We start from the raw sequence: 25,206 nt of genomic DNA on the forward strand, positions 1-25,206 counted from the left end.
GGATGATCAAGTGTAATCTAGGGATGATCAAGTGTAATCTGGGGATGATCAAGTGTAATCTGGGGATGATCAAGTGTAATCTGGGGATGATCAAGAGTAATCTGGGGATGATCAAGAGTAATCTGGGGTTGATCAAGGGTAATCTGGGGTTGATCAAGGGTAATCTGGGGATGATCAATTGTAATCTGTGCTGTGTTTAGTAAATATGTGATTACGGTCCCTGATCGTTATTATGCACAGGCAGATTCTCCTGTGCAGTTGCTGCGTATGCGTGCGCCACTTTTGTTTTTTCTGAACAGGGGAGTGAAAAGCGATAGGGAGCTGCGGGGGGGTTATTATCACGTATTTTATCGCCTCTTACAAAACATTCATGGTGAGGAGAAGACAGAAAGAAAACAACAGGTAGGAATCTTGGGTAATCATTGGGCCTTAATCTGATGCAACGCTGTAAAAAGGCTAATGCCTCAGAATAAAGCTGGTTAATGACACCAGTGTGCGTTTATTAACGGGTTAATGGAGAATTTCGTAGAATGTCAGCAAGAATACGGAACATTTTGGTCTCTTTCACACGGAAGTATTTTGGTCAGTATTTGTAAGCCAAATCTAGGAGTGAATCCAAAAAATGCAAGAGGTACAAATCTTTCCATTAGGCGCACTTACACAGAAAACTTCTGGAGTTTTAGGGCTAGTTTACACAAAGTTTTTTGGAACTGTTTTTGACGTGGAAACCGTATCAGAAACAGTGCTCAAAAAATGTCCGAAATCGCCTATTATTGATTCCAATGGGAGGCGGAGGTGTTTGTTTCCCGCTCACGGGGAAAAAAAGCGACATGCTCTTTTTTCCCGTGGTTCCGTCTCTGACCTCCCACTGACATGAATGAGAGGCAAAGAAAGAGGTTTTCGCAGTGTTTTTTGCACAGCGGGGTTCAATGGCCACGGCCGAAAAATCTGCCTCAAATTTCCTGAATGAATTTTGAGGCAGATTTTTCTGCCTGCAAAAAAAACTCCTCGTGAACATTAAACTGCGTCAAAAAACGCTTATTGTTAGTGTTTTTCAAGTGGTGTCATTTTGTGCATGCTTTTTTTTTTCCTGGTGTTTTTGAAGTCCTGTAGTGAAGCGGATTATAAAAAAACGCCAGAGAAAAACGCCATACCCAAAGCATTTGGAAAAAAAGCCACTGACCACAAAATTGCCTCAAAAACGCCACAAACCAAAACGCAGTTGTGCGTAGTGCATTTTATATTTTGCTATAGTCTTTAATGTAACATCTGGCCGCACTTAAAACTGCATGAAAATGCCGCAAAAAACGCCATGAAAAACACACAAAAACGCAGCAAAAATTATAAACAAATACCTCTTTATTTGTTAGCGGAGCGCTCTGCACCCACGGCTATAATCAACACTCCCTGTCAAGCTGTCGGTTTACATAGACGTTCTAGGAGAGCGGTCTTCAGCTTGTCCATGAGCGCTGATCACAACCAAAGTAGCAAAATCGGTCAGCTGAACGCTTCTGAACCTTCCATTCAGCAACGGTGGAGGTCTTACCACTCACACCCCCACCAATTTTGATTTGTCTCTATGACATATCAAAAGTTTGATAAAAGTGTAGTTCCTATTTAAACTAAATCAATGTATCAATCACACACTGGAAGGGGGTCGGACTAACGTCACAAAACGGCTGATCGGCTTTTGTTAAGTAGCTCTGGTGTCAGATACAGGTACCTTAAGGCCTCACGCACACTTCCGTCGGCCTTTAAACGGCCGCTAATGACGGTTCTGTAAATCACAGACCGCACACGGATTGCTTCCGTGTGCAGTCCGTTGTTTCACGGACCAAATCAATGCAAAGGCCGAGACTGTTCCGTCAAAAACGGGCAGGAGTAGGAGCTGCCCTATTTTTGACGGAATGGCCGCACGGTTCCGTTAAAACAACGGACGTGTGCATGACCCCATAGAAATGAATGTGTCAGTATGCTATCAGTTAAAAAACGGATAGCACCGTGACAAAAAATCTGAAGTGGGCATGGTTACGTCCACTGTTCAGTGACCGACAGAGCTTATAAACAACAGATGATCAACCGGATTGTGGCGGTACTCGGACCATGCACAATAGGTTATGGGATATCAACACTACCCAATTCAACCCATTTGACTTCTAAAGTAATAAACACCCTTAGCACCCTACCGCAATAAATAAAGACACAAGCCTTTTTTTTGTGGTTGTTTTTTTTGTTTTACTCAAATATTTCTGGAGAAATAACAAAAAAACAACATGCACCAACATGGTGCCAACAAAGAAGTGAGGAAAAATAAAATAATAAATAAAAAACACTACAGTTCAAACATATCATGACCTGATGGTCCTGCTGAAGAGGTGTCAGGTGGACCTGTGGAAGGTCTGTCAACCGGATCGTGTCCCTGCTGATGTCCTTGATAGGGGTATTCCATCTGCCCCGGATAACATGGCCCGCTTAATAATCAGGACGAAGGTTCATCCCCCTATCCTGGCTGAAAAGGCTAGGTGACGACTCATACTGCTGCCTGTATTGTGGTGCCCGGGTAGGTGGATGTCCAGGAGTGAACGGGGTAGGTTGTGGCGCTCAACTGTCTAGGGGCTCTTCATTGTGAGGATGCCACAATTCCACTGCCCAGAAGATGGACCTTGGATCATTCTGTGGCATTGCTGCCTGCAGCACCAATATCATGGCTCCCTGAACCCGAAATTCTGGATGTAGCCTAGTCCGATACGGGGTGAGGCTACTGAGGAAGGTTTCTTCCGGATCCTCATTCGTGCTCCTGTTGAGGTATTCCAGCATTCAAGAATCGATTAGAGCTCTGTTGTCCTGTACTGCAGCAGGAGCAGCAGCCACGAGAACTGGTTTTTGGAGCTACATAGGATGCAACCCTGGCCGAAGCAGATTGCTTCGAAGTGTCCTCCATTGTGACCTGAGGAGAGTGGCTACTTGTAGTAGAGTGAGTCTCTGCTTCTGGCTCAAGTTGGGTGGCATCAGAGTCCACTTTCTCTGCCTCCTCTAAATTGTCCCTTATCCTGGCTCAGAAAATGAAATAAAATATTAAATTATATTTTTTACAATAAAAATATGTTAAAAATACTAGGCCTTGCGTCATAAGATATGGATGTCCTATCCTTATGAGAGGAAAGCAAAAGGCACGGCGCCACATGGTGCAGGTCAATGCGATAACAGGAGAGCTGTAATCCTGATCAGTTATGCTCACCTGGTAAGTAGGTAATACAAGCAGAAAATAATAAAACCACTTCGTGCTGCTGCCAGGATCCAAAGCCGGAAAACCAAACAGGTTACCGCTAGTGATACATAGGGTAAGAGAAGACAAAATGGACGATCCTATAGGGCGCTGCTGCGTGGTTGTTTGAAAGGTAATCACGGATAATGGAAGCGAAGGTGTACAAATAAATTTATTAAGTCATGCAGGCTACGCGTTTCGACACTGTACCAGCGTCTTCCTCAGGCCATAAGATATATGCATACACGGGGGTTTATTTATATGCTGAGAGGGGTCGGACAAACAGGAAGGGAATAGAAGTCATGCAGGTAAAAGGTCAAAGGTGAAAAATGACGTCATCGGTAGTACAGGTATCGAGGGATTAAAACAAAGTTATTTAACAAAAAATAATAATAGTAATAATGGCTAACTTGACCAAAGTGAGATACAATTGAAACGATCGAGCTCTGTTGTCCTGTACTGCAGCAGGAGCAGCAGCCACGAGAAGTGGTTTTTGGAGCTACATAGGATGCAACCCTGGCCGAAGCAGATTGCTTCGAAGTGTCCTCCATTGTGACCTGAGGAGAGTGGCTACTTGTAGTAGAGTGAGTCTCTGCTTCTGGCTCAAGTTGGGTGGCATCAGAGTCCACTTTCTCTGCCTCCTCTAAATTGTCCCTTATCCTGGCTCAGAAAATGAAATAAAATATTAAATTATATTTTTTACAATAAAAATATGTTAAAAATACTAGGCCTTGCGTCATAAGATATGGATGTCCTATCCTTATGAGAGGCCATCCATATCTGATCGGTGGGGGTACAACTACAGGCACCAACCAGGGCCAGTAATTAGGTCCCCCATCCTCTCAGGCCCCCTGCCCACTATAGCAACCATAGCGGCTGCTACAGCGCCTGGCACATAACATTTATGGGCTGGGCGGCGTAGGCCCCCTCATGCCCGGTGGTTAGCCCACTGCGAGCGACTGCGACATTCAATTGTATCTGCATCCTCAGGCCTGCAGCCTATAAGGCACTGGGAAGGATACCTGCGCAGGCCAGCGTGATGACGTCACTGCATTAATCTGGCCTACGCAAGTGTACCGCCTGGAGACTGTTAAGCGATCTGTCCGTCGCGGGAACGGGCGGACACTATATACAAAGGGGAGTGTGGCGCTATCTACAAGGGGGGAGTATTGGGTGGCACTATCTACAAGGGGGGGCTGTGTGGCACCATCTACAAGCAAGAGGGCTGTGTGGCACCATCTACAAGCAAGAGGGCTGTGTGGCACCATCTACAAGCAAGAGGGCTGTGTGGCACCATCTACAAGCAAGAGGGCTGTGTGGCACCATCTACAAGCAAGAGGGCTGTGTGGCACCATCTACAAGCAAGAGGGCTGTGTGGCACCATCTACAAGCAAGAGGGCTGTGTGGCACCATCTACAAGAAAGAGGGCTGTGTGGCACCATCTACAAGCAAGAGGGCTGTGTGGCACCATCTACAAGCAAGAGGGCTGCGTGGCACCATCTACAAGCAAGAGGGCTGCGTGGCACCATCTACAAGCAGGAGGGCTGCGTGGCACCATCTACAAGCAGGAGGGCTGCGTGGCACCATCTACAAGCAGGAGGGCTGCGTGGCACCATCTACAAGCAGGAGGGCTGCGTGGCACCATCTACAAGCAGGAGGGCTGCGTGGCACCATCTACAAGCAGGAGGGCTGCGTGGCACCATCTACAAGCAGGAGGGCTGCGTGGCACCATCTACAAGCAGGAGGGCTGCGTGGCACCATCTACAAGCAGGAGGGCTGCGTGGCACCATCTACAGGTGAGGGCTGTGTGGCACTATCTACAAGACGGGGCACTGTGTGTGACGCTATCTACAAGGGGGAGCTGTGTTTGGCGCTATCCACAAGGCAGGGCTGTGTGTCGCACTATCTACAAGTGGGCTATGTGCAGCGCTATCTACAAAGGGGGGCCGTGTGTGGCACTATCAACAAGGGGGAGCCGTGTCTTGCACTATCTACAGGGGATGCTGTGGCACTATCTACAGGGAGAACAAAGGGGACATAATTGCTGTGGGGGCTCAAATGGGACAGTTACTGGTGGGGCACTTTTATTGTGTTGATCATTATTACCATCTGAGGCACTATGGATTACGAGTTTGTTTAGAGGATAGGGTATAGGCCTGGAGGGTGCTGGAAAAGCGAGAAACCAACATGTCTGTGTGTCAAATTCTGCAGAGACGGGTAGTAGCTGGAATAAATTGTCACAGTGGTCTGGGCCGGATGGAGAACAAAAGGGAAAGAGAATGACTCTAAACAGAGAAAAAAAAAAAATCACCTGTGAGCCACTGGATATAAATGTGCTGTAATAATTTAGATCGTCTGCAGAGCTCCTGTGTATAACTGGCATCTACCACTATATGGCCACTATATGGTGGTAATATTATATGGTCTGCAGAGCTCCAGTGTATAACTGGCATCTACCTGTAGAGGATTTGCCAGACACAGCTTCTGTGTCGACGCCCCTGGTTAATCAGTCTGCATCTGCTCCTAGGTCTGATAGAGTGACTCGATCTTCTACCACTCAGGCTGGTAGGCTGAGGAGTGGGAGAACCTATCGCAGCCTGGCCAGACGGAGCTAGCTCCCGCCCTCGGTCTATTTATACCTTTATTTCCTGCTCCTCCTTTGCCTGTGATTCTGTCTTGTTTCCTGGCTCTGCTGTTCCTGCTTGTACTATTGACCTCTGCTTTAGATTGACCCTGGCTTTACTGACTACGCTCCTGCTCTGCGTTTGGTACCTCGTACACTCCTGGTTTGACTCGGCTCGTTCACTATTCTTGTTGCTCACGGTGTTGCTGTGGGCAACTGCCCCATTTCCCTTAGCTTCTGTGTACCCTTATCTGTTTGTCTGTTGTGCACGTATTGAGCGTAGGGACCGTCGCCCAGTTGTACGCCGTCGCCTAGGACGGGTCGTGCAAGTAGGCAGGGACTGAGTGGCGGGTAGATTAGGGCTCACCAGTATGTGGTCACTATATGCTGGTAATATTGCTCTTCGTACAGTGTTTTTTTTTTCCAGTAACAGAATGGGGGTATTATTCAGTCACTATATGGTTATTGTGTGGTGGTATTATTCAGTAACAGTATGGGGTATTATTCAGTCACTATGTGGTTATGATGTGGCGGTATTATTCAGTAACAGTATGGGGGTATTATTCAGTCACTATATGGTTATGGTGTGGCGGTATTATTCAATAACAGTATGGTAGTATTAATCAGTCACTATGTGGTAATGTTGTGGCGGTATTATTCAGTAACTATGGGGGTATTATTCAGTCACTATGTGGTTATGATGTGGGGGTATTATTCAGTAACAGTATGGGGGTATTATTCAGTCACTATGTGCTTATGGTGTGGGGGTATTATTCAGTAACTGTATGGGGGTATTATTCAGTCACTATGTGGTTCTTGTGTGGCGGTATTATTCAGTAACAGTATGGGGTATTATTCAGTCACTATGTGGTTATGGTGTGGGGGTATTATTCAGTAACAGTATGGGGGTATTATTCAGTCACTATGTGGTTATGGTGTGGAGGTATTATTCAGTAATAGTATGGTGGTATTATTCAGTCACTATGTGGTTATGGTGTGGCGGTATTATTCAGTAACAGTATGGGGGTATTATTCAGTCACTGGTTATGGTGTGGCGGTATTATTCAGTAATAGTATGGCGGTATTATTCAGTCACTATGTGGTTATGGTGTGGGGGTATTATTCAGTAACAGTATGGAGGTATTATTCAGTCACTATGTGGTTATGGTGTGGCAGTATTATTCAGTAACAGTATGGGAGTATTATACAGTCACTATGTGGTTATGGTGTGGCGGTATTATTCAGTAACAGTAGGGGGGGTATTATACAGTCACTATGTGGTTATGGTATGGCGGTATTATTTGGACCTTATATTGTGTTATTATAGGTAATATTGGTCTTATAATAGCGGAGTTGTGTTCAGTACAATTATGCAAGTAATATTTAATCTGGTATAGTGGTATATAATAACTGTATATGTATATAGATATTTTTTTGTGTGAAAGGGGGGACATATAATTTTGGGGCTTGCAACACTCCAGGATGTAGTAGAAATCAGTGATGCAGTTCTCTGCACACCGGCTTCTGAATTGACTGCATTATTGATACAGTATTCCAGAACTTTTAACTTTGCCCGGGGCCACACTTTGTCTAAAACCGACCCTGGCACCAATGCTGATCAGCTGTATTAGAGGTACCGCGGCGCTCGTACGAACGTTGCTTACACTTCATCCCCTTCATTCTTAACCTGCTCGTACTGTGACTCGCTGACACACTTGTAGCGGCGGTTCACTGTATTCGCGTATTCACTTGAATAGGAGAAGGCTGTACTGTGAATCGCCGCTACAATTGTGTCTGTGATTGACATTACGAGCAGGTAAAGAATGAAGGGGAAGCAGGCATTGTACCAGAACCACAGCCCAAAAAAAAAAAAGCAAATCTGCAGTGGATAGGCCATCCATTTCTTATGACTGGACAACCCCTTATGTCCATAGAGGGATCAGGAAATATGGTAATGACCCTAGTGTCCTGTGGTAATTAACATATTTCCACGGCACCTACTAGGCCTGCAATATATCATGATGATAGTTTAATATGGTAATTAACATATTGCAGTCACTGCTACATTGTTTCTACCTTTTTTTTAATAGTATCAAAATTACAATACTGTTGAAAAAATGCTCAGAAAATAAAATAAATACTCACGGAACATGAGCTGCTGGGTAAACATATAGGCCCGCTTTTTCAATGGAGTCTCGCGGCTTTTCCAAGATTGGACTGCTCACGTCGGAATTGGTCACGACTGGAATTCCGCCGTGTCTTTATCTTGAACTACAAAAAAATAAATAATAAATAAAGGGTGTTCTAAATCTGGAGTTTCATGGACTATCCCGAGACTAGGCCATCAATTTCTGATCGTTGTCGGTCAAACTCTAAGCACCCGCGCGGATCAGCTGAAGGGGCCGTGGAGATTGTGCGAGTATTCCGTTTACCTGGTCCATACTTGGAATCTCTGACACACTTATAGCAGAGCAATACTGTAGACTGCAGCTACAATTGTGTTGGCGAATCACAGTACGGAGCTGGTAAGTATTGAAGGGGAAGCAGCGCTCGACCGAGCACAGCGGCCCCTTTAAAAAAGCTCATTCACGTGGCTGCGTAGAGTGGGACCACCAATGAGCAGATATTAATGGCCTAAGCTCAGAATAGGCCATCAATTTAAAAATTGCAACAAAGGTAAATCAGAGCATTTACTTACTGATTTTCTGACGCCGCGCACAGTTGCCCTGCTCCCAATGACGCTGTAATAGATCCTTTGCCATTTCCTCTCACGGAGCATCCTTTTTGTAGCGGTCATGGTCATTCTGAGCGTGTATCCCACAATTTGCACTCTATGGTCATGCACCATACTGATCATCCTCTCTATGTCCATGTTGTGTGGCATGCTGGGAAAAATCGGTTCGCCCACACGTTGCCTGGGAACCAATCCGCAAAAAAACAGACCGCACATGTGCGGTCCGTTTTTTTGACAGACCCATAGGCTACAATGGGCGAGACAGAACCGCAAAAACTGACAGGAATAGTACCCATACCTCCCAACTTTCAAGCATCACAAAAAAGGAAAACAAAGTGGGACGCACAACACATTGCGGCAATTTGTTTTCTTTTAAGCCACGCCTCTAATCCCATCCAATCCCCGCCCATGCACACCCAGTTCAGCCCACACAGTATCATGTTCCCATAGTGCCTCCCACACAGTATAATACCAAATAGCTGCCCCCACACAGCAGAATGCCCCCATAGCTGCCACCATACAGTATAATTCCCCTTTTAGCTGCCACCATACAGTATAATGACCCCATAGCTGCCACCAGTATACTGCCCGATAGATGCACCCATACAGTATAAAGCCAACACAGATGCCCCCATACAGTATAATGGCCACACAGATTCTCCCATGCAGTATAATGCCCATACAAATGCCCCCAAACAGCATAATGCCCCATACAGTATAATGCCCCCCATAAAGTATAATGTCCACACAGATGCCCCATACAGTATAATTCCCCATCTCTGCCCTTATATAGTATAATGCCCCCTTAGCTGCCCCTATTGCCAGTGCTCTTGTAGATAGTGACACAGTGCCCATGTTGATAGCACCACAGTGTCCCCTGTAGATCGTGCCCCTACATAGTGCCAGTGTCCATGTGTATAGTGCCACACCTCCTGTAGATAGCGCCATTGGGACTCCCTCTAGGAGTGGAATCCCCAGCCAGAGCATAGGCTGGGGATTCTGACCCTAGAGGGAACCCTGATGTCACTGTTCATATATTGACAATGACGTCAGTGGCTACTCCTTGAGCGGAATCCGCGTTGCCGACTCTGGCCGGTGATTCCGCTCCAGGAGGAGCCCCTGACATCAATGTCCATATATGGACAGTGACATTAGGGCTTCCCTCTAGGAGCAGAATCCCCAGCCTATGCTCTGAGGACACAGATACAGTTGACAGAGAGACATACCCCTGGCCGCCTGGGATAGCCGGACACCGTCTGGAACTCTCCCACTGAATCCCGTTGTATAATTTCCAGAACGGACACATAGATCCGCAAAAAAAAAGCGGATGTGTGCATGGCACCGTAATGAATGGGCCAGTGTGCTATCAGTTAAAAAAACAGATAGCACACTGAAGAAAATCACTGAAGCGTGCATGAGGCCTTATAATTTTTCTCTCCACTCCTGGTTTTACATGACAAATTCTGATGCAAAATACTGCCGTATGAAAGAGACCTTTAGGCCAGGATCACGCACACACACACACTGTTTTGATGCAATTATTGGTGCAATTTTTGGCTGTTTTTTGAGCCAGACACAGAAGTTAAAAATGAAAGAAAGGAGATGCCTCAGTCTTTTCCTTTTACCTTTTCATCCTCTTGGATCCACTTCTGCATTTGAAAACAGCCAATAAGTGCACCAAATACTGCATCATTAAAACTATGTCTGATCCTGGCCTTATGCAGATTTAGCCCTGATTGACTTCAAGGTGCAGTTTTGCCACGTTTTTGGTCCCGCGGCTGAAAACCAAAAAAACGCATATGTTTTTACAGCGATGTGCCATGATTTTTCAATGCAGTTTTTAGCCGCACGGCAAAAAAAACTCGCCAAAACCGCATTGTGTGGATACACCCTTAGGCCGGGTTCCCGTGAAGCATAAAATAGTTAGGTAGCGTGATAGGAACTACACTGTCTCATGCTTACTTGATAAAGGGGTTTTATGGTGTCTTCTGCAATAAATATATTTGACCAACTATCCTACTGAGTCGTGGAACATTTGCGCCTGGATGGTGTCTCTTCCTTACAGTGGATGCTCACCTGGTCTCCGCAGCATTTACAATAGCAGCAAAGTGAATGAGATTTAGAAAATTTCCGCAGTGGAAATTTAGCCAAAAAAAACTGTGCCACAACGTGGTGCGGTTTTTCGGACGGAATGTGCTGCGGGTTCTAGGTCAGATACACTGCGTACTTTTACGCAGCGTATTCGACATGTGGCAACCTGGCATTAGGCCAAATGCACATTTCATGCGGATTTGCCACGTGTATTTTCCTGCAGCATTTCCGCAGCATAGTACAGAATTTTTCCGCACGTAAATTTATTTGGTTTTCCCATTAAATTCAATGGGGATGCAAAACCAGCAACAGAAAGCCAGTGAAAGCAGCGATTCCGCCACAAAAATCGCAACTCAGGGAAAAAAAACCAAAGAATCATACATTCCATTAAAATATCTGAATGATGTGGTGCAGTTTTGCGAACAGAAGGTGCTGCGGGTTCCAGGTCGAATACGCTGCGCAGTTTTTACGCAGCTTATCTGACCCGTGGGAACCCGGCCTAAGTGTGGATTTTACCTGTGGAAGTTCCTGCGTTTATCTGTGGTTTTGATGCAGATTTTCTGCCAGATTAGGCCAAATGCACCCGATGCGTATTATGTGCGGATTTGCCGCACGTATTTTCCTGCGGGAAAGCTTTCAAGTAATTTCATCTACACGTTGCAGAACTTTTCTGCACGTAAATTGACCTGTATTTTATAATCCGCAGCATGTCAGTTTATTTTACATTTCCGCCTCCGAATTGTATCTGACAAGTTTAGAAAAAGACATGCGCATGTAGCCTTAGGGTGTATTCACATAGTGCAGTTTTGCATTTTATATTTCACAATAGACCTAAATATAACATCTTGCCGCAGTATAAACACATCTAAAAACAACATTAAAAATGGCCCGAAAAATGCAGCTAAATGCTGCGTGTGAATACAGCCTAAGTGAATGTTCCAACAGGTAGGATACGCAGCGGAATCTAAAAAAAAAAGCAGGTAAATTAGTCCCAGAAATTTTCCACCGCGGCTAAAACGTGTGGATTTAGTGTGAAGCTTGATCATAGCAAACGTTATGTGCCCCTGTGGAATTTCTGAAGTCTCGCTGTACAAACCTCAACAAAACTCAACTTCAGATTTTTATGGCCCCATTGAAGTCTATGGGCCAAACACGCAGCATCTCTGAATAGAACACGCAGAATTGGCACGCTGCGGATGGGAAAGTCGCACCGCAGAACACTTTCTGCACGACTTTTCTGCGATTTATTTCCGCAGTGTGGGCCTGAGATTTGCAAAATCTCATCCACTTTGCTCCTACTGTAAATGCTGCAGAATTTCCGCACATAGTTCCGTCCGCAGTGTTTACGCTACGTGGGAACCCAGGCTAACGGTACAATCACGTGCGGCAGAATCGGTAGCAGACATTTTCTGCGCCTAAAAATAATCAGTTCCATGTATTTTAATGGAACTTGAATAAATCCATACACCTGCTGCAGAAGCAACCACATTCAGAAAAGGTCTGCAATAAAATCCAGAGAGCAACAAGGCAGCACATCCAAAATAAATGGGCAACGTTTCAGTCCAACAGGGCCTTCATCAAGCATACATAATACAGAAGCAGCAAAGTGGATGAGACTTGAACAAATCTCATCCACACGCTGCGTAAATGATGAGCGGAAAAATTGCTGAGAAATTGGCCTGTGGTGCATTTTTTTTAATCGGCAGCACGTCAACTGTATTTGCGTAATCGCTGTTTTTGTGTTGCGGGTTTCCCCTATCGAATTCAATGGGAAGGTAATGGGGAACGTAGCCTAAAGCCGGGTTCCCACGGGTCGGATACGCAGCACAATCCGTCCGAAAAACCACACCTCATTGTGGTGCGGTTGTTCGGGGGGAAAATTTCCGCTGCGGAAAGCAGCGCTAGAAAAAAAAAAGTTAATACTTACCATGGCCGTAGTCATGGCGACGCGTCTCTCTGTTGTGCGTGCAGTCCAGCCTCCTGGGATGATGCTGCAGCAGCCCATGTGACCGCTGTAGCCTGTGATTGGCTGCAGCAGTCACATGGGATGAAACGTCAGGCCGGCCAGAAGAACAGAAGAAAGCGGCGCCATGACAACTCCCAGGTGGTAAATATAAGCCTTTTCAGTCATTTTAAACCAAAAAAAGCTTTTGTCTTTTAGTTGGGTTTTTTGCGGGGCGTTCTTCTGTTCTCCGCCCAGGTCGGCCTCTTCGAATGACGTTTCATCCTATGTGACTGCTGCAGCCAATCACAGACTACAGCGGTCACATGGGCTGCAGTGTCATCCCAGGAGGCAGGACTGCACAGAGAACAGAGGGATGCGCCTCCATGACAACGGCTGGGGGTTTTCAACCTCTGGTTTCCGCAGCGATGATTCCTCCCGAAAAACTTTTTTTTTCAGGCAGAATTCCCTGCGGGTTCTAGGTGGATACGCTGTGTACTTTTACGCAGCATATTTGACCCATGGGAACATACTCTAAGGCCGGGTTCCCACGTAGCGTAAATGCTGCAGAATTTCCGCAATGGAATTGTGTGCGGAAATTCCACAGTGTTTACAGTAGCAGCAAAGTGGATGAGATTTAGAAAATCTCATGCCCACGCTGCAGAAAAAAACCAGCAGTGTAACCGTTAATAACTTGACCTGTGGTGCGGAATTTAATTCCGCAGCATGTTAATATATGCTGCGTTTTTGTTCATTTTCCGTTGCGGATTTTCCCCATTGAATTCAATGGGGATGCAAAACCCGCAACAGAAAGCCAAGCGTAACGCCGGAAAAAAAATAATTAACCGAGAATGCCCTCCATCATGCAGTCTGGCCTCCTGGGATGTCGTTGCGTCCCATGTGACCGCTGCAGCCAATCACAGGCTGCGGCGTCACATGGCCTGAAAAGTCATTCAGGGAGGCGTGAGTGGACGTCTGAGAAGGGAGGGGGTAAGTATGAACGGCTTTCCTCCACAGCAGAATTTCCATAGAAAGGTGCGCTTTTTCGGAAGGAATGTCCTGCGGGTTCCAGGTCGGACACGCTGCGTGATTTTTACACAGTGTATCCGTCTCGTGGGAACCCAGCCTAAGCCTTCCTTCACACACAGCTTTTTTTCTGGAAATGTAAACTGCTTAAAAAATTGCTTCTAAAACCGCTAGTGTTATTAAAATGCAACATTTTTTCTGGTGTTTTTAGTAGCGTTTTTGGTGGCTTTTTTTTTTAATTTAGTGTCATTTTATACATGCTTTTTTTCTGGAGTTTCTAAAGTCCTACTGAGAAGCCTATGGGAAAAATGGCTGAAAAATACCATACCCAGAGAATGCTGCGTTTGCAAAGAAAGAAAAAACAACGCATAAAAAAATTCAGTTAAAAACAACATGAAAAATGCAGCAAAGTGCTGTGTGTGAATCCAGCTTTAGGCATGATTCGCCGTTTTCGAGCTACGCTGCGAGCTACGCTGTTTCTATAACTACCATTCAGTACTATGGGACTTACGGAAACAGCGTAGCTCAACGAGCTACGCGGTTTTTATCTAACATGGTCATACATCATACGCTTCAGCGGGAACGCAGAATGGTAGAATTGTTTCCGCTAAAAAACGGAAACGTTATCGAGCGGAGACAAATGGAAACCATTAGCAACGGAAGCGTTACCATTGAAATCAAATGGTAATGCGAACGGAAAGCTATTGTTTCCAATTGGCTTTCGCTCGTGGATTCCTCTGACGGAAAGGTCTGACGGAACCCACGAATGGAAACCCGACGCAGATGTGAAGGAACCCTTAAGGCCCCATGCACACGGCCGTGCCCTTAATCACGGCCACGATTGTGGGCACGGCAGCGGACAGCCACCTGCATTTGCGGGTCGTGCTCCCATATAAAGTATGGGAGCACGGCCCGTAAAAAGCAAAAGAACAGTCATGTCCGATCTTTTGCGGTACACTACTACTCAAATATACGGGAAACTGTCCGTGGTCAATAGAAGTGAATGGGTCCGTAGTTGTTCACTGTGATTACGGTCCGCAATTACGGACGATTTTTACTGTCGTGTGCACGGGGCCTAAATGTGTGGAACTGATTTTCAGTCGCTATATAAGCCACGCAAAAGAAATAAATTATTATTTTTCGGTTTTTCATCTTAAATATGGCGCAACTGATGAATGAATTCGTGCAGGATGTAAACATAGATTTCTACTTTTATGGGATGTTTGTTTGTTTTAATATTTTTGATTAATCACTTGTACCACAATAGTTCATTAAAAACATGGCTATCCAGAAAGTATATGTTTCTATATAATTTTGTCATCAAAGAACATGTACTGTATATAGAGTCGGAATACATCAGATTTTTTTTAAGAAACAAAAAAAAAAAAAAAAGTGGGAAAATGCCATCACATTTACATTTTCTGTGACACAACAACAAAGGGGGTTTGTCCTCGATCTATATGATCAGTTATGATCGGTTTGATGGCACTGACAACTCATATTACAAACCAGGGTAACGGAGGTCTAACACCTGGCGGAATGGCTGTGCTATTCCAATACATAGGTTTCTATAAATTTTTAGGTAACTTAGTTCAGACGTTGCGGAATTTAGGCTGCAGTGCGGAATTTTCACTCCGCAGACAGCACATTTAGTTGCGGAGAACATGCGAAATTTCACTGCGGATTTCAGCCTTTGGAATGCAGAAACTGAAATCTGCGGCAAGTCTGCTGTGATATCCGCAACGTCTGAATTACCTGTCAAATATGCAAATGTTGCTACAGATAATCGTTGTGTAATTGCCCCAAATCTGCAGCAACATTTGCAGCGGAAAAATTCTGCCATGTCTGAATGTGCCCTAATTATGAAGACATAGGGCTTATTCAGACAAACGTGGGGAAACTCGGACGTGAAAATCTGACCATTTTCATGTCCAAGTTGCACCCGTGCGGATCCCGTTTTGACAGATCCCCATAGACTTGAATCTATGGAGGGATCCTGAAAAACGGAAGAAAATAGGACATGTTCTATTTTTCAACGGACCCTTCACACTGTCTGATAAAACAACGGCTGTGTGAACTACCCCATTGAAATACATGCGTCCCTATGACGGCTGTGGTTTTAACAGACATATTCTATGTTCGTCTGAATAAGCCCTTCAGATCAAAGTGAAAATGTAGCTACAGTGCAGCTCCCACGTTATGAAGTGAATACAGGTCAGTGTGATCTATCGATCTGTGTCTGTTTGGCTTTTTCTGGAAAGCCGATATATCGGAGTACGGGGTCATAGACTTTCCATTGAGTCCGTACACTGATACATATAATTCTGGAAAAAGCCGAACAGACACGAAGCGGCTGAGCGCTCACATGAGACCTTCAGCTGCTTCGTTTTAGCGATTGGTGGGGGTCTCAGTGCTTGGATCCCCACCAATCCAAACTTCTGACATGTCACTATGACAGGTCAGAAGTTTGTCAAAAGTTTAGCTCCACTTTAAGGAAAGAGAAATCGATTGTAGAAGACTCATGTGATGTCCTTCATGACCCCAGGGTATCCTCTGACCTCCTACCCCCTCTCTTACTTGCTCTACGCCAGCTTTCATTTTTTTTTTAAATATATCCATACACACCGGAATATATATCATGAAAAGAAAACGTTGTATTATAAACCCATTTGATTGATAGTATTTCGTTGGGAACGTCATAGATGCAATATTGAAAATTCCAGATCGGAACATTTTTTTTTGTAGATTTGCAATAGAAGTTTTCAGGTGCATGAATTGTAAAGTGCTTTATACCGACAGAAAATAAAATGACTATTAAAAGTACAGTTTGTAATAATAATAAAGTGTCAAAATATTATTGCAGGCTTATTGTTCCTCGTATCATCTCAATTACAATATCAAATATCAAAATGAGACGATACCAGCAATTACAATGTTTTTTTTTCCTTCACATTCGACTAAAATGATGAACTTATTTGATTAAATGTTTAATATGAGGCTGGGTTCACACGAGCATGTGACGTCCGTAAAGGACGGAACGTATTTCGGCCGCAAGTCCCGGACTGAACACAGTGCAGGGAGCCGGGCTCCTAGCATCATAGTTATGTACGATGCTAGGAGTCCCTGCCTCTCCGTGGAACTACTGTCCCGTACTGTAATCATGTGTTCAGTACGGGACAGTTGTCCTGCAGCGAGGCAGGGACTCCTAGCGTGGTACATAACTATGATGCTAGGAGCCCGGCTCCCTGCACTGAGTTCGGTCCGGGACTTGCGGCCGAAATACGTTCCGTCCTTTACGGACCGACCGTGCTTGTGTGAACCCAGCCTTAAAGAAAAAAAGGAATAAAAAAAATAAAATTGACATTTATTGCGGCTTGGAAGAACACTTGAAACTTATTAGAAATTGAACCAAATGTGGATCATTTAGTTTTAAAATGAATTCTATTACTACTTGTCTTAAAAAAATAAACCTCATGCTACAAATGACAATATTTGGCACATTTACTAAACGTAACGTAGAGGAAACAAGTGGAAATCTACGGTAACTTTTCTGCCATCCCTAAATACACAATAGATCATTCTAAAGCTATTCTTCATCTTCACAGGACAATGTTTGTGATTTAGTAGGGGCTTCGTTCATGGATTTACTTTTACATTTTAGTTGAACTTTTTATTCCGCACGTAACTCCGGGCTTGTTACGTCCCCCGTTACCGTTCTCACTTTTTCTAATTTCAATGGATTTATTTAAATGGTCTCTGACGCACAAATTATCAGTTAATAATGCAGAATGTTTTTTGAGCATTTTCGACAAAAATGACATTTTCCGTTCTTCCAGCCTACCCCAATATCAAACTTTGGCTTTTCAAAATCTGCTTCATCTTGGGAAACTACACATCAATTCCAATAAACTTTTTATCAATTTTGGAAGTAGCAACAAGATGAATATTTTATGACTTTCTGGAAAGCTAAAAGTTCAATCATCTAAAAGTTTGAGCTCATGCTGAATAGTTCACCCGAAAACCAATTCCTCTCGGATTTCAATAGCCGGCCATCAATGGAATTGATTATTTGTAAACTAAACGAGTAGTTGATCATGTAAGTACAGACTAGAATAACAGAGCATTCAGGGTAAATTATACACAGCCCGGGACATGGGGACGATCAACTAAAATAGATCAAATATGATGTGGAAAAGGATTTCAATAAATGATATAGATCTAGTAATAATGATGTTCATGAGTTTTGGAATTGGTTGTATCGCGTGAAAAATGTTGAAAAGTTTGAGGTTCTGTTTTTTTTTTAAAATTGGTGGAATCAACTGTGTGAAGAGATTAAGGCTCTGTTCACACGCTTAGCAAAATACGGAGCCGTTTTCAGACCTTTTTTGAGCAACTCGCGTTTTTTACGGCCGTTTTTGGAGCTGTTTTTCTATAGAGTAAATAAGAAAAGCGGCACAAGTGACATGCACTATTTTTTCCTGGGCGTTTTTAAAAACGCCGCGTAGAAAAAACGGCCCGTCGTAACAAAAAGCAGTTTTTGCCATTGAAATCAATGGGCAGATGTTTGGAGGCGTTCTGCTTCCGATTTTTCGGCCCGAAAATAAGCCGTGTGAACACGCCCTTAGTCAGCACAGTCTTATTGATAGGCTGTGTTAGGGCTCGTCCACACGTAACGGAATTGCTGCGTATTTTCTGTCCACAATTACGCAGCAGAATACGGTAGCAGCGAAGTGGGGGAGATTTAAACAAATCTCATCCACACCCTGCGTAAATATTCCGAGCAGAAATTCCCCTGCGGTGCGTATTTTTCGTACCGCCGCATATCAATTCCTGCTGCGGAAAGTGGACTGAATTGCTGCGTTTTTCAGAGGAGACGTCACCATCTCCCAGCATTGAGAAAAACCACGCAAAATACGCAGGACATGGTGCGGTTTTTCTGCAGTAGAAATTCGGCAGAAATTTTCTGCAGCAATTCCGTTACGTGTGGACGAGCCCTGAGGGTAAGTTCACACGATGTGTTTTCAGACGTAATTTGGGCCGTTTGCGCCTCGAATTACGCCTGAAAAAACGGCACCATTACGCCTCCAAACATCTGCCAATTGCATGCAATGGGATTTACGGTGTTCTGTTCTCACGAGGCGTCATTTTACGCGTTGTTTTCAATATACGGCGCGTAAAAAGAAGTGCAGGACATTTCTTGAGTCGTTTTTCATTGACTCCATTGAAAAACAGCTTAAAAAACAGCCATAAAATACGCCATGAAAAACACGAGTAGTTACAAAAACGTCTGAAATTCAGGAGCTGTTTTCCCTTGAATACAGCTTGGTATTTTCAGACGTTTTTGACTCTGCGTGTGAACACAGCCTAAGACCGGGAGCCTCAGCTACAACTTTACAGCTACTAATCTAAATGACGTCTCCCGGAAGAAAAATGAAGGCAATAATTGTCAGATTTGTTGTCAGATAAGTGGATCCCTGTGTGACGATTATGTAGAATTTAGGCAATCCCTGAAAATGATGGGACTGGGAAGCTAAAAGCAGCGTTAATATGACCCGGGCTTTCTATCTAGATCAGTGCGAATAACAATGATACAAAGGAACGAATCTTCAGCTCTGCACCTACAGGAGAAGCTATCGGGATCCCTTACAGGAATATCTTTAAAAAAAAAAACACTTTAAGAAACTCATGGACTTGTTCACACGTAACAGAATCGCTGCAGCAATTCCGCACCGTTTCCTGCGTTTTTCACCGCCTATTTTGCGTCGTTTTTCGCAATGTTGGGAGATGGCGACATCCTCTGAAAAACGCAGCAATTCAGTCACTTTCCGCAGCAGGGAATTATCACGCTGCGGTACGAAAAATACGCAGTTGCTGCTCGGATAATTTCCGCGGCGGGCGGATGGGGTTTGTTAAGTCTCACCCACTTTGCCGCTCCTGTATTCCGCGGCGTATTTTCCGTTACGTGTGGACGAGCGCTTTGATTTGCCATTCTCTATATTTCCCGGTGCGCAGATACAAATGACGGCTCTACCTACTTGGCGGTGCGGAGTAGCTGGGACCGCGGCTCCGGCCATTACTCCCTTCTTCTCCTTGGTATTCAGGGTTTGGTTTACATCTCTCTTCCAGGTGAGGGAGACTCCCAAAAGCGGCAAGATTGGTTTCACCAACACCTAACGAATCTGCCAATTGTGTTGTGCCAGGTTTCCTATGGGAGATCAGCGCTTCCACACTAAATGCCAGGCTCTTGCCCATCTCTGCGGGTATCTCTGTCGTACTGGCCGGAGGCTGCATGGGGGTTGGCCCGGGGGACCCCTCTCGGTCATCATTCATGGTCAGGGGATACGGGGCCGTATAATTACGGCATATGTAATCCCAGAAGATGGTCAAAAGAGGTTCTTCAGCAGCTGTGGAGCTGTCCAGAGTAAAGAGGTGCTGTACCTAGATGAGTGTGGAGTTCCAATAACGTCCGGACAAATATTATTTTTTTATCTCATAAATGATGGGAGTTGTTGTAGATCCCACATCCCCAGGGCGACGCCGGCCGTGTCCCGCGGCAGAAGAAGCGCTTTCCTCTCACACTCACCTCAGAGTTTATAATAAGCTCTTACTTTTCTTTCATGGCGCCGCCGCCCAATCACAAGAAGCGATCCTAGGATGACGTCACGGACGGAACGCCCCCTCAGTCCTCGCCAGGATCCAGACGGAATGAGGTGTTTGTGAAGCGGCTGTGACTGCGGGGAGTGATGGCCGCGCTCGAGTATCGCGGGCCGCTCAGTACCGCTTATTCTAAATGGCCGCCACGTAACTGATAGGTGACTAAAACCAGTGCTTTTTTGGTGAAAAAATTAAAAAAAGTTATGGTAAGCGGAGAGGTTGAAATAAAAAATGGCCCGGAATTGGAGGGGTTAAAAAAACCCCTCATCATGACAGGCTGCGTTCACACCGAGTTTTTTTTGCAGAAAGAAAATCTGCTTCAAAATTCTGTTTGGTATTTTGAGGCAGATTTTGCGCTGCCTGCACGCGGTTTTTCGCTGCATTTCTTCGCCCGCGGCCATTGGGAAAAAAACGCAGCGAAATACGCTTTCTCTGCCTCCCATTGATGCAATGGGAGGTCAGAAACGTAAATGCCCGTGGTTAGGGTAAGTCGCTTCTTTTTCCGCTTGCGGGAAAAAAACGCCTCCTCCCATTGAAATCAATGAGCGGCATTTTTGGCGCGTTTTACAACGCAGTTTCCGTGTCAAAGCAACTCAGTGTGAACTGACCCTTTTTTGCAGCATTTTTTCATGCAGTTTTAAGTGCGACCAGATGTTACATTAAGGGTAGGAACACACTAGGCGTAAACACGGCGGATTTTCCGCAACTAATCGCAGAAAATCGTCAGCGTATTACAGTAGCGGCAGTCTGGGTGAGATTACCACAAATCTATTGTATCACAGCCCCCTCCCGGTGAGGTGAAGGGTAGGCGGCTGTAATACTGCGATCCACCACCATTCACAGTCAGCACGAGCCGCGCGGCCCCTTCATAACAGCTGATCGGTGGGGGTCCCGGCAGTCGGACCCCGAGCGATCAGCTCTTGATTCCCTATTCTGAGGATAGGCCATCTTTTTTTTAGGCACTGGAAAACCCAAATGCGCCACACACAGCTGCGTTTTGGTTTGTGGCGTTTTTGAGGCAATTTTGTGGTCCGTGCATTTTTTTTTTTTTTAGCATGCTCTGAGTATGGCATTTTTTTCAAGTGTTTTTCCCATATAGGATTTTAACCCCTTCCTGCCGCAGCCCTTTTTCAGATTTTCATTTTCGTTTTTTCTTCCCCACTTTCCAAAAGCCATAACGTCTTTATTTTTCCGTCGATATAGTCCTATGAGGGCTTGATTTTTGCGGGACGAGTTGTAGTTTTTCGTAGCACCATTTATTTTGCCATATAATGTACTGGGAAATGGGGAAAAATTATTTGTGGGGTAGAAAATGAAAAAAAACAGCCATTCCTCCATGTTTTTTTGTGCGCCGTTTTTACGGAATTCACTGTGCAATTAAAACAACATGTTAACTTTATTCTGCGGGTCAATACGATTACGGCGATACCAAATATATATCGTTTTCTCTATATTTTACTACTTTTACAAGTAAAAACCAAAGTGTAAAAAAGAAAATTTATGTTATGTCGCCAAATTCGGAGAGCCATAACTTTTTTATTTTTCTGTCGATTAATGGTATGAGGGATTATTTTTTGCGGTATAAGCTGTAGTTTTTAATAATACCATTTTGGTGTAAATGTGACGGTTTGATCACTTTTTATTGAATTTTTTGTGTGAGATGAGGTGAACAAAAAATAGAGATTCTAGCGTTTACTTTTTTTTTACGGCGTTCACCGTGCGGGTTACATAATGATATATTGTGATAGTTCAGACTTTTACAGACGCGGCGATACCAATTATGTTTATTTATTAATTTTTTTACTATGCTCTAGGGGGAAATGGGAAAAGGGTTTTTTTTTCAACTTTTAATATTTCTTTATTTTTTTACACAAAAAAAACAAACTTCGCTCTGACGCTGTCCAATCAGCTGCGGACAGTGTCAGGGCGGCTTGCACTGTGTTCCCTCCCGCGAGAGAACACACAGACTTGGTGGTTGTGCTGCAGGAAGGTGATCCACAAACATGCATGATTGAATTGGCTAGTATGTGCTTGTATGATTCAATGGGGATAAGAAGCTAGCAAACAAATCTGGCGCTGCTTATCTCCTAAAGGTACAAAGCTTTAAAGGAACAGTGTCACCCAAAAAATTTTTTTAATATGTTAAAGATGTTAGTGCTTTATTAAAAACGTTTGAATTAATTTGTGTGTTTGTGTGTTACTTTTTTTTATTTTTACACTTTTTCTTCCCTATGGGGGCTGCCATTTTTTTTTTCATTTCTGTATGTGTCGATTAACGACACATACAGACATGGAATACGGCAGCTCCAGTCCCATACTGACTGCGAACGGGGCCCGTTCCATCCACTATCGTGTACGCCGCTGTGTGGGAACGGCGCATGCGCCGCTCCCACACAGTTCAATTTGAAATGCGCGCCGTCCGGCGCCATTTTCCTGTGGACCGGAAGTCGCGGCCGGACAGTAAGATTACTACTTCCGGTCGCGGCTTCCGGACTTGTGCACTTGGAGCAGCGGCAGCAGACGGACCGAAGGGAGCGGCGGCGACTGGAGCAGGTAAGTTATTTTTATGTATGTTCGTGTTTCAGTGTGTTTACTACTGTATGTTAACCTTCTACACTGTGTGTTAGCTCAAAAAATGGCGACACACAGTGTAGGAGGTTAGACTGTTCAAACCCCTCGTTTCTCCCGGCACTAGCCAGGATAAAGGAGGGGGGGATGCTGAGAGCTCACTAGAGCGAGGGATTTTTACCCAATTTTGCAGCATAAAGCAATGTGGTTGCTTTACCACATGCAATGCTGCAATTTTGGGAATGGCTCCATCTAGTGACCAGTGCTGGGAAATATTATAAATTGAATCCAATTTATAATATTTCCTGACTCGTGAAAAAAATAAAATAAATTAGAACAATGTTTAATCACCTATACACTAACTGTTTAACAAAAAAAAAAAAACATGTTTTGCTGGCAACACATTCCCTTTAAATCCTTCTTTCAGCTATCAGGTGTTGGGTAGAGCATCCCGCAGGCGGCAGATCTATTATGCTTGCTGCACCTCGGGTCTGTCTAGTCGTGCACGTGTTTGTGTGGTGATTGTTACTTGTATGTCATTTGTAACTTGCGTGCGCCAGAAGGAATTTTTTTTTTTTTTGCACATCCTCAACACAATAGTTTGTTTATGTAGAAAATGGGCGTGATTTTGGCCATTTTTGTTTTACATTTTCTGGTGCAAATATTCGTCCCAAACTAAATCCGATCCAAGGTGGTTTAGGCAATGTTCACACGGGGTATTTTGCAGTAGGAATATCTGCCTCAAAATTCCGTTTGGAAGTTTGAGGCAGATATTCCTTTCCCTGCACGCCGATTTTCGCTGAGTTTTTCGCGCCATTTTTCGCCCGCAGCCATTGAGCGCCGCAGGCATAAAACAGCGCGAAATACGCTTTCTCTGCCTCCCATTGAAGTCAATGGGAGGTCAGAGGCGGAAGCGCCCGAAGATAGGGCATATCGCTTCTTTTTCCCGCGAGGCAGTTTTACTGCTCTCGGGAAAAAGACGCCGACGCCTCCCATTGAAATCAATGGGAGGCATTTTCGGGCCGTTTTTGCCGAGTTTTGCGACTCGGTTTCCGCGTAAAAAAACTCTGCAAAATACCCCGTGTGAACATAGCCTTACAGTTCGGGTATGTTCACATGCTGAAGTAAAAACGGCTGAAAATTCCGGAGCTGTTATATTTTAGGCGTTTTTTGTAGAAGTTTTTGGAGCTGTTTTGCTATTGAGGGTATGTTCACACGCTGTGTTTTCAGACGTTTTTCAGGGCGTAAACCCCTCAAAAAAGAACCTGAAAAAATGGAAGCTGAACACCTCCAAACATCTGCCTATTGATTTCAATGGGAAAAACTATGTAAAAAGGAGCATGCCACTTCCTGAGACGTTTTTCATTGTGTCAATAGAACAGCTCCAAAGACGGCACCAAAAAACGTTTGATGCTTTGACACCTTCCTTCTTTGGCCACTTTTGACCTTCCTGACAGAGCCTCATTTTTCAAATCTGACATGTTTGACTTTATGTGGTAATAACTTGGGAATGCTTTTACCTATCCAAGCGGTTCTGAGATTGTTTTCTCGTGACACATTGGACTTTGTTACTGGCAAAATTTGCTCGATACGTTCAGTATTTCATTGTGAAAAACACCAAATTTTAGCGAAAAATTTCACAAATTAATATTTTTTTCAATTTAAATGTATCTGCTTGTAAGACAGATAGTAAGTAATACCACACAAATTAGTTGCTAATTAACATCCCCCATATGTCTACTTTAGATTGGCATCGGTTTTTGAATATCCTTTTATTTTTCTATGACATCACAAGGCTTAGAACTTTAGCAGCAATTTCTCACATTTTCAAGGAAATGTCAAAAGGCTAGTTTAGTTGTGAAGTGGCTTTGAGGGCCTTATATATTAGAAACCCCCAATAAGTCACCCCATTTTAAAAATTGCACCCCTCAAAGTATTCAAAACCGCATTTACAAAATTTCTTCACCCTTTAGACGTTTCACAGGAATTAAAGCAAGTAGAACTGAAATTTACAAATTTCGTTTTTTTTTTTGTTGCAGAAATTCATTTTTAATCCATTCGGAAAAATGCAACTCAATATTTATTGCCCAGATTCTACTGTAATTAGAAATATCCCACATGTGGCTCTAGTGTGGTAATGGACTGAAGCACCGGCCTCAGAAGCAAAAGTAGCACCCAGTGGATTTTGGGGACTTATTTTTATTAGAATATATTTTAGGCACCATGTCAGGTTTGAAGGGCTCTTACGGTGCCAAAACAGTGGAAATCTCCCAAAAGTGACCCGATTTGGGAAACTACACACC

At 44.2% G+C, this 25,206-nt stretch overlaps 1 protein-coding gene across 2 annotated transcripts in view; it reads right to left on the reverse strand.

The window, feature by feature from the left end:
- LOC142663973 (homeobox protein MSX-2-like) overlaps positions 1-20,465 on the reverse strand; it is a 33,818-nt gene extending 13,353 nt beyond the window's left edge. The window contains exons 1-3 of one of the 2 annotated variants that reach the window (XR_012851173.1): positions 19,717-19,804; positions 8,034-8,159; positions 3,699-3,925 (exon numbers count right to left, since the gene is read on the reverse strand). Coding sequence is in view for 1 of the 2 variants with exons in the window: in XM_075842834.1 (XP_075698949.1) it covers positions 19,717-20,011 (295 nt within the window). In the remaining variant the exon portion in view is untranslated. Of the gene's footprint in view, positions 1-3,698; positions 3,926-8,033; positions 8,160-19,716 lie in introns of those variants that run through there. The other variant, XM_075842834.1, reaches the window with a different exon arrangement.
- Between the last annotated feature and the right edge of the window lie 4,741 nt (positions 20,466-25,206).

This window comes from Rhinoderma darwinii, chromosome 11 (genome assembly GCF_050947455.1).
Source record: "Rhinoderma darwinii isolate aRhiDar2 chromosome 11, aRhiDar2.hap1, whole genome shotgun sequence".
Taxonomy (NCBI): domain Eukaryota; kingdom Metazoa; phylum Chordata; class Amphibia; order Anura; family Rhinodermatidae; genus Rhinoderma; species Rhinoderma darwinii.